The 11,079-nt window shown below is 35.6% G+C and overlaps 1 protein-coding gene across 1 annotated transcript; it reads right to left on the reverse strand.

The window, feature by feature from the left end:
* Window positions 1-218: 218 nt before the first annotated feature.
* Window positions 219-1,184, reverse strand: LOC114093542 (olfactory receptor 4A47-like). Its single transcript, XM_027936336.2, has one exon. It carries the CDS (start codon window positions 1,182-1,184, stop codon window positions 219-221), a length of 966 nt encoding a protein of 321 aa, XP_027792137.2.
* Between the last annotated feature and the right edge of the window lie 9,895 nt (window positions 1,185-11,079).

The following is an 11,079-nucleotide window of genomic DNA, read 5'->3' on the forward strand; positions in this document are numbered from 1 at the left end:
AAGTGGATATCATATTTTTATTGACTTTCTAGTATATGTGCACCCAAAATTCCTAGGTCCACTGATAAACAACACACTACAGAATGAGGAATACACTGAGGAAATATGTGAATGTCAAAACCTATATTCTATTCTTCAATTATACTTAACAAAACTACCAGAGCAAATTGGCATCAGTTTTAATTCTGAAGTAAACAATGCTTCTGAAGGAGACAGCTTCATAGTGAAATGTTTCTCTTTGTACTGGGAGACTCAGTGATTTCCTGCCTGATGTGGCTTATTTTCCAGAGTTTCTTCATAGCATTTGTCATCTCTGAGTTTCTCAGAGTGTAGATGAAGGGGTTCAGCATGGGGGTTATAATTGTGTAAAACACACTCAATGACTTGTCAATGGGGAAAGTCTTGGCTGGTCTTGCATACATGAAAATACAAGGGACAAAGAAGAGGACAACCACAGTGATGTGGGAGCCACAGGTGGAGAGAGCTTTCCACCTCCCCTCCTGACTCAGGTTCTTCAGAGAGTGGAAGATGACAGCATAAGACACGAGTAAGAGCAGAAACACAATGGAGCACATCAGCCCCCCATTGGCCATCACTAAGAGGCCAGTGACATAGGTGTCAACACAGACAAGTTTCAATAAGGGATACATGTCACATGTAAAGTGGTCAATGACATTGGGGCCACAGAAAGGGAGCCCATAAATAATGCCAAGTTGAAATGAAGAGTGCACAAAACCTCCAGCCAAGGAGACTACCACCAGCACCACACACACCCATGGCCTCATGATAAGCAAATAATGCAAGGGCTTACAGATGGCCACATAGCGGTCAAAGGCCATCACCAACAGAAGAGTGACCTCTGTCCCTCCTAAAAGGTGTTCTGCAAAGAGCTGAGACATACACCACTTGAAGGATACCATACCTTTTCCTAAGAATAAGTTTGAAATCAAAGTGGTGGAAATGACTGATGAATAAATGATGTCCACAAATGATAAATTAGCAAGAAAGAAGTACATTGGAGAGTGCAGGGTCTTACTGAAGGTTACAGTTAGGACAATGAGCAGGTTCCCCAGCATGGTCAAAATGTAGAAGAACAAGAACATAACAAAAAGTACTTTCTGCTCCTTTGGATTTTGTGTGAGGCCCAAGAGGACAAAGTAAGTTACATTGTTGCTGTGTTCCATCTAGTTTTGATTGATGCTGATTTCAGAGAGTAAAGCAGTTTACCTGTAAAACAATGAAAAAATCCTTAGAAGTATTTTATGTTTTTGTTCATCTGATACACACACACACACACACACACACATACACAAAATCTCCTTGCATCACACTCCCTTCAGGAGATATCTGGATTACCAAGTGAAATAAGACTCGTTTTCCTGCCCTAAGTGATTTGATATGTGACTATATGGTCCAACATTTAAAGAGTAAGTTGAGAAATATGTTGATGAATATATTTATTGATGCCATGCTATAGATTCAAAGTGCTTCAGTATCTAAACCTGTTGAGACTTGGGGAAAGGTTTCTCAGAGAAAGTTACTCTTTTTTTTAATTATTTACACATGACAGTACAATGATCTTGACAATTCATACATTTGAATCAAATGGGGTATAATTTCTCATTTTCTGATTATACAGGTTGCAGAATCACATTGGTCATACAGTCACCTATATACACACAGCAATAATAATGTCTATTTTATTCTGCTCTTTAGATGAGTTTCAAGATGTGAAATAACAAAAGAGAATGAACATGCAATTTACATAAAGATGCACTATGTATGACGTCATATAGTGTAAAACTGAATACTCACTTAAGGTAATTTTCATATGAAGAGTTGATAAAACAAATGACCAATGGAAGACTATAGACTACCAATCACTCTTATCAATACTGGTGCTAAGAACTTAGAAAATGATGCCCTCCCTCCACTTTCTTTGGCCGTAAGGTTCAGTGTAAATGTCACCCTCAAGCATCTTAGCATTAGGTTTCCAGGAATATTGTGCTCATAGTGATTTTTGTTATTTAAGACAGATGCCATCTCCACCGCTCTCCTCTTTCCTTGCTGAGATCTCATCAGCATCATCTTTCAGTGTTCACATTTCTACCCACCATCTCTTCAAGGCCATCTGGGCTCCTTCTATCATGATTCCCAAACATCTCTCAACATCTATCCATTAATCAATCAAAACACAGCTTCATATATTAGACATTTATAGCAGCAGCAGCACCCTCTTCCTGGTACCAAAAGCTGTCTTCATCTGCTAGAGCTACAGTTGCTATAAACAAAAACGTATTGTCTCAGAGCCCTGCAGCTAGACATTCAAAATAAAGGTACGGGCACTGGTGGAGCCCTCTGAAGACCATCCATGAGGGAAAGACCAGCTTCATCCTTGCCTTGATGATGACCACCTTGTATTCTTGTGTCACTTCCCCTATATTTAAATTTTCTATTCCAATAGAATATAATTTACATAGGATTGGGACCCAGCCTCATACATTTTACAATTAGATGACTTTCATAACATCCAAATTTCCAAATGGAGCTTCTTTTTGCAGTACTGTAGGTAGGACCTCAACATATAAATTATATGGGGGGACACAATAAAACCATAATAGTTTCATGTGAGAACTTGAAAAACAAGGAATTACCATAGTCTTGGCTTGCCAATTCACTGAAACCTTCTTCTAGAGTCTTTGGTTGAATATTCCACATTATCCTAACCCATAAATACCTAAAACTCTCTGAATTGCATATCTTCAACATTATCACAGCCTTGTTTTCAACTTGGTATCTACAATTATTTAATTGTCATCTTCAAGTAGATATCCTTTTCATGTTTATGAAACTAAATATTGCATTTTTCACAATAAATCTATTCCACTCTAGGTTTTGTCTAGAAGGGTACTTCCTTCTGTCTTTATACTTCAAGTCCAAGTCTGATAGTATTCTCCTTCCTTTATTCACATTGCTTTTTTATACATTTATTAAATCCCCTTGGCTTTTTATTTATATTATCATGCAACTGTGATCATTCTCATTTAATTCTCTTACACTCCCTGTCAACCGCATGGACCCCCTGCCACATATACCATTTGTTCTTTGACAGATGCTAATCTCCGAGAACAGAAGCAAAAATAAAAAAGAAATGGGAAGTAATAGTGATTATTGTACAAAGATGTGTGGTACTTTCAATCCTTTCATTTATCCAACCAACAAGTATTCATAGAACACTATATTGTGTCAAACTATTCACACGAGTTGAACTTCCAGGTATCAGTGTGTCTACTAGCTAATGAAGGTTCAGAGTCTATGCTGGGCTCATGTCATTAGAGGAGAGAAATCTCCAGGCTGACTGAGGAATCAGCTTTTCATCTTGGGCTTTCTACTTTTCCAAATGGAAGCAACAGTGTTGAAGATAAAACATGGACCCTGACTTATATCGTCAATTCTTTGAATCTGTATTTCATAACTATTTTATGCAATCTGAACAACCACTTTCCACCTGCAGAAGTTTTTATCCACATTTTCTTACATACTCGAGTGATACAATTTTCTGAATAATGAAATAGTCACACAATCTCAAAGTCTGATTTCTGCTACTGACTAGAAAGTATTACCTTTGGAAGCTTGTCTGCCATTTGAAGAAGGAAACTTTATCTCACTCCGAAATAGTGAGTAATTCCTCTTCCATTCAATATGCACACAAAAGAAAAAGTTGTGTTATTCTTGAAAAATATATTTAAAATTACACAACTATGTTTGCCCATTTTCTCTGGAATCTTCTAAATACTTCAGAAAATAATTAGTGATCATAGTGGTATTCAAAGGAATTCTTGGTAAAAAGATAAAAATTAAAATTTTCCATATTAAAATAATTACCTAAAAATGCAAACAAATAATTTCAACGTAGAAAGAGAACATCTAGGATTTTTAATAAAAAGAAAGTTTTCTAGGTTCTTTTCTGGTACCTTCAAAAATACCATTCAGCTTTTAAACATTTCTCCTCTTGTCCTGGTAAGGCCAAATATTTGTGCTTGGTATATGGATAGAATATTTTTGCACCTTTTCAAATCCTTCTTTAAGAATAATAAACCATCTTCTTAAAAAAATATAACTGTAACAGAGGAGAGCTTTTACCAGACAGGAAAAAAGATCACTAAAGATTTTATAGCATGAACACCTGGTAATCATGGAGCCCTGCAACTGGAATGTGTCCAAGCTGATCTTTGCTTAATTACACTCCCTGGGACTCTCCACCTGTGTGTCAAGATGCAGTACAGAAAACACATAAGTAGAGTCAGAAGGATATAACCAGGTAAAATGTTTCAGAAACATTATGGGACAAATAATAAACAAGAATAAAATATCAGCCCCATTGAATATCAGTTCCAATGAAGATGAGTTGGTCAGAGCAATTTTAATTTTCTATTTATCAAATCTTCCTTTTGCTCCCAATTAGTTTGAGATTAAATATATTTTAAAAGTTTTAAAATTTTAATAAATAAAATTATATTCTATTGGAATAGAAAATTTAAATATAACTGTAATATCTAGTTATTTTATGCATTTATTCTATTTAGTTTTTTTCTTTTTCTACAAAACTAAAGATCACCAGGCAGGATGGTGCCCACCTGTCATCCCAGCCTTGGGGGCTGAAACAGGAAGATTGCAAGTTCAAAGCCAGCCTCACAGTAACAGCAAGGCCCTGAGCTACTCAGTGAGACCCTATTTCTAAATAAAGAACAAAATAGGGCTGGGGATGTGGCTCAGTGTTTGAGTGAGCATGGGTTCAATTCCTGGAAACTAAAGCACATCTATTTTGTTTCAGACAGTATGATATTAGAGGGTAATACAATAGTTATTAAATGAGAGAAAAATATGAAAATGTAGTTTTAACTGCATTAGCTTTACATCTTCTAATAGAGTCATAAAATATTAATGGGAACAACTAAAAATAGAAGCTAAATTCTCTGGACAACAACAGGTGACAGAAAATTATAAGAGTGAGACACTTTTTGAAGAACATGATTAGATAAGGCATTTTTACAGATTATATTTAAACTAAAGTACAAGGAAGAGAAGTCAGTTGCCCCTCTGGGAACACTGTCACGTGTGGAAAGATGCAACGTGGAAGACAGCTGGGCGATTTCAAGATGCTGTACTGTCGCTGAAGCTGAAAGGGAGGGAGACAAGGAGAGGATAGAACAATGGGAAGTTGAAGGCATAAACAAGAAGCAAACCCTGCAAGATATCACAGATCTTACTAAGGAATTTGGACTTCATTTAAAGCTTTTCTCAAATGAGATTAAAGAGGACATACTGTTCGCTTAGCAAAAATTCTCAACAATTAGCAAACCAAATCCAGAAAATGGAAAGAGACTTGTACATCACAACCAACTAAAATTATTCCAGATATGAATACCCAGTTCAACATTCAAAAATCAATTAATATACTCCATCACACCATAAGATGAAGAAAAATCACATGATTTTTTCAGAAGAAGTATTTAATAAAATTCTACACCCATTCAATATGAGGACATTCTGTGAAATATATATAGAAGAAAGGTTACTAAAGTTATATATTAAAAAAGAGTATTTTAAAAGCACCCAAAAACTGACATCATCTGTAATAGTGAGAGTCTAGAAGCTTTCCTGTTAAGATAGGTTTTAGTCAGCTTTTGTGTCACTGTAACCAAACCTATTTCCTCTTGTCACATGCTGCCTGCCTACAGCTATTACCCAGTGGATTAATCCACTAAATAGATTAAGACTCTCATGAGCTAATCATTTCACTTCCTAACATTCTTGCATTGTCTCACACAGGAGATTGGGTGGGACACCCCATATCTAAACCATAGCAATCAGGAACAAGGGAGGGATGTTCCCTCTCACTGCTTTTCAACATTGTACTCAAGTCCCAGTTAATACAGTAATAAAAAGAAAGTGTATACTTCTTAGAAGAAATAAAACTGTCCTTGTTTGCAGTTGACATAACCTATGCAGAAAGTCTAAGAAAATATATAAAACTCTGGAACTAATAAATGATCAGTGTGTAGCTGAAGTACAAAAGGATAATGTGCAGATATCAATGACTTTCCTATATGCCAGCAACACACAAGTCAAATTCAAGTTCAAAACACAGTAGAACTTACTCTAGTACTCCCCAAAATGGAATACTAGTGTATAGCTCTAACCACATAATACAAAATGTCTATGAGGGAAACTACAATGCTTTCATGAAAATGGAAGTAAATGTTTTCATTCACATCCCCTGCCCATGCACAGAAAAACTTAATATTGCCAAGGTCAGTTCTTCCCAGATTTATCTTTTCTACAATCAAAATCTTTATGACCTGATTTTATAGATGTAGACAAGCTAATTAGGAAGTTTACATTCTGAGGCAAAGACACAGAAAGGGTAGCTTCATGACCAGGAGGGTGTTTTTGAAGAACAAAATTGGACAGTGAACACTACCCAACATCAAGACTTGCCACAAAGCTCTGTAATCAAGACATGCCGTATTGGTGAAAGAGAATAGAAGGTGATTTCAGAGGAGACAAGTATGTCACCCAGTTTAGAAGACAGGTTGGTAGCTTCTCAAGTAGCTTCTCATGTAGCTCACATGCTCTTACCTACAGTTAAGCAATTAGGCTCCCTGGTGCTCATCCAAATGACACAGAAGTTTATGTTCACATAGAATCCTGTACATATGTTGTGTCTGTTTTCTTCCTAACTGCCAGAACTTAGAAGCAACAAAGATGGCAGTTAGTGGCTGAACAATAAGGAACAGACCATTATACAATAAAATATTATTTGTTGCTAAAAAGAATTCAGATTCTGAGCTGTGGAAAGACCTAGAAGAAACTCCAAAGTATATTACCAAGTGAAGAAGCCAGTCTGAAAAGTTGTGTGGTGGTAACTGGATGACTATCCAGAAAAGTCAAAACTGTGGAAAAAGTAAAAATTTCAGTAGTTATGAAGCATACAAGATTTTTAGTCCAGTTAATCTCTTCTGTATGATTCTGTGAGTGTGAACACATCTTTACATGTTCTTCCAAAACTATAGAAAGTACAACTCCAAAAGCCAAAAGATAACCCTAATGTAAACTAGGAACTTTGGATGATGTCAATGTTTATTAATGAATTGTCAAAGGACCCAGTATCTTGTGGCAAGTTGATAGTGTGTGCTGTGGTTTAAAAGTGTCCCCTAAATGTCATGTCTTAGAAACAATGCAACAGTGTTGACAGGTGAGACTCTCAAGAGGCAATTAACCCACGGGATAAATATTGTGGTACTCAGTGGTGGGGCAGGAGGCAGGTGGGGGCCCATTGTAGGTTATCTTAGGGGTGGGATGCTGATAAAGGTGAGCTCAGCCCTCCCTTGCAGTCTCTTTCTTGCCATCTTCTACCCTTTTTCCCTTTATGAAGGGATGGCACCGTCCCCGACTCTCTCCAGATGCCAGTGCCATGTTCTTGGGCTTCCCAGATTCCAGAACCATGAGAATATTATTCTTTATTCTTTTTGAATTCGTCAGTCTCACTTATTCTGTTAGAGCAGCAGAAGATGGACCAACAGGGAAACTGTGGGGAGGAAGAGATTTCATAAAAATGTCTATTCTGCTAAAATTTCAGTGAACCTAAAACTGCTTAAATAAAAAAGTTCTTATTTTAAGAAAATATGGGAGATATGCAGAGTGAGGAAACTAGATGACCCAGGGCCTTACAGATCTCCATTAGCAATGAAATGGTTAAAATATTTTCAACATAGCCTAATATGGATTTTAAGCAAGATTACATGTTAAGTTGGATAGAGGAAACTAGGGTTAGGCTTCTTATTTATGATTTTGTAACTTTGAGATAGTTATTTTAACCACACAGCAGCCTCATTTTTTCCTCTGCAATGAGGGTTATAATATATAAATCAAGAATTTTGATAATACAGCATAACATATAAACTATTCACACAACATCTATCAGATACATAGAAGTGTACAATATGCTTTTCAATTTGTTTTTATAATGAGAGTATTAAACATGTCTGAATTCTGTTAAATAAACCTAGAAATGAATGAGATTTCTGGTAGAAACTAATTATTATTTTCTCATTGATACTACTCAAAGTAATTATTATTTTCTCATTGATACTACTCAAAGTCCTATTTTTAAAAGTTCATTGGTAAAAGAGTAGTACAAATTAAAAATTAGAAGACAGCATTATTGTTCTCCATGTAGATGATGATTTAAATCTACTGAAGCATCTTTTCCAATAATTATATCAGGTCCTTGACAGACAGCATCTTTTACCTGACAAGGATGAAGATCACTATGGTTTTTATACCAAGAAACCACACTAACCATAGAGTCCTGCAACTGGAATGTATCCAAGAATGACTTTTCCTTAATCACATTCAGTGGGAATTCCCACAAGTATATACCTGTAAATATGCCAAAAGGTCAAGAAGATTCGATAAAAAAAGCTTCAGAAACAGTTGAAAATTGAAAGAATGATAATTGACAGAAATATCAGTTCATTTAATTTGTTTCACGAAGATGAATTTATCACTTATTTCCACACTGCCAGATTCAAGTTTTTTTCCATTTATCTAATACTGAATTTTATCTCACAATTTGTTTATGATTGGGAATATTTTTTAAAGATTTATGTAGGTACAGTAACTACCTATTTATCTGTTTGTTAATTAGTGTTTTGAACAATATTAGAACATCTATTTCAAATTCTATGCTATTAAATGGATATAAAAGAATAATAAAACAGAAAATCAGATCACAGATAGACTGCATCAGATTTATGTTTTGTAATGTAGTCACAAAACAATCATGGGAACAACTAATCATGGTAGATAGAACAAAGTAAAGTCCAAGACATGACAATAGCAAACCACCAGGGCATTACAGATCTTTCTCAGCAATTTGAAATTATTAAGGTTCTTTTCCAATGAGAGTAAGGAGGAATTGCACTTTCTGGTCCAACAAAAATTCTCAAAAAAACATTAGCAAATTCAATCTGACAATAAGAAGAATCATACACCATGACCAACTGAGAGGTAGCCTAGATACATAAGGCTGGTTTAGAATTCAAATATCAATTAATGCAATGCATTAAACCAAAGGATAAATATTAAAAAATCACATGGTTATGTCAATATTTGTGGTTAAAGCATTATAAAAATTCAACACTTACCTCTTTTTTAAAAGAACTCTCAGTAAACTAGGAATATAATAAAATATCTTAAACTTAATAAAGAGTACCTACAAAACGGCCTATCACTGATAACATCCTCAGCAGTGAGAAACCAGAAACCTTCCTTGTAAGATAAGATTCTTTCAAAAAGGCAAGGATTCTTCTTCTCACCACTGCTTTTCAACATTATACTGACAGTGCTTATGAGTACAATCAGGCGCAATAGAGAAAGAAATGCATGCTTACGAAATAAATTCATCTTTGTTTAAAAATAACATGATAATCTGTGAAGAACTTCCAAAAGACAAACAAAATGCTACAAAAATCTGGAATCAGTAATTACAGCAAAGCTGCAGGATACAAGGCTAATATGCAAAGGGTGTTCACTTTTCTATATACCAGCCACAAACAAGAGGATGCTGATGTTAAGTACACAATGCCATTTACTCTAATATTTCCAAAAATGGAATAATTAAGCATATATCTAACAAAATATGTTACAAGATCTATACAAGAAAATTATCAAAGCTTGGGTGAACAAAGAAAAAAGATAATGGAGAGTTACTAACTGTTCACAGAGGGTAAGACTCAAACAGCATTGCCAAGAGGTTAATGCTTCCCAGCTAGATCTTCATAACAAATGCAGTTCCAATCAAAATCCTAACACATTACTTAGTAGATGTTCACAAGTTAATTCTGAAGTTCATATGGTGAGGCACAAGGCTCAGAATGAGCAACCCAATACTGAGGGGAAGAATAAAAATGGACAATTAACAATACCTAATTTTAATACAGTGTAAGATATGAAATCAATACAGTGTAGTATTGATGAAAGAGTAGACAAATAGATCAAAGGATACACAGAGATGTCAGCCGCTCTGGAAAACTGGCAGTTCCTTATGAATGTAAGCATACTCACCACAGAATTGAGTAACTGGGCACCTTAGCATTTAGCTAAATAAGCAAAAAAAAAATGTATTCCTTAGAGAAAGAGACACTCAAATGTTTACAAAAATTTTTATTCATACTTGCCAAAAGATAGAAGCTACAATGATGGTTTCAGCACATGAATGGATAAACACATTGTGGTCCATCCAGAAAATAAAATATAATTTATTTTTTAAAAGAAATAAGCTACTGAGCCATGAACAGATGTAAAGGAAACTTCACAGAAAATAGCCAAGTGAAAGAGGCCAGTCTGAAAGGCTGCATATTGTATTGTCCCAATCATATAACATTCCAGAGAGTGTGACACTGTGGAGAAGGTAAAATCATTAACAGTTGTCAGGGGTTGGAGGGAGGGAGATGACTGGGTAGATCACAAAGAATGTTTTCTTTAGTGAGTCTCTTCTATGACACTGTAATAGAGATGCATGTCTTATACATTTCTTCAAGTCCTTATAAAGTTCAACACCAAGAGTCAAGAGGGTACCCTGATTAATAAAGGAACTTTAAATTATAATGTTGCATCATTACTGATTAATCAATTGTAATATGTACCACCAAGGTGTAGGGAGTTAACTGTGTATTCTATGGTTTAAGTGAGACCATAAACTTCATAAGCTAGAAAAAATGCAATAGTGTTGAGATGTGGGACCCTCAAGAGGGGATAAATCCACTGGGTTAATGCTGTTATCATGGTAGTGGGTTGTTTATCACAAGAGCAGGTTCCTGACAAATGTGAGCTCAGCCCTCCCTTACTGTCCCATTCTTCCCCTCTCTTGCCCTTCCACCTTCAACATGGGATGACTTGGACCATCTCCAGATGCCAGTGCTGTGCTCTTGGGCTTCCCAGCTTCCATCACAATGAGGAAATTACTCTCTATTCTTTACGAATTTATCAGCCTCAGTCATTCTGTTACAGCTG

This window comes from Marmota flaviventris, chromosome 9, assembly GCF_047511675.1.
Source record: "Marmota flaviventris isolate mMarFla1 chromosome 9, mMarFla1.hap1, whole genome shotgun sequence".
NCBI classification, from domain to species: domain Eukaryota; kingdom Metazoa; phylum Chordata; class Mammalia; order Rodentia; family Sciuridae; genus Marmota; species Marmota flaviventris.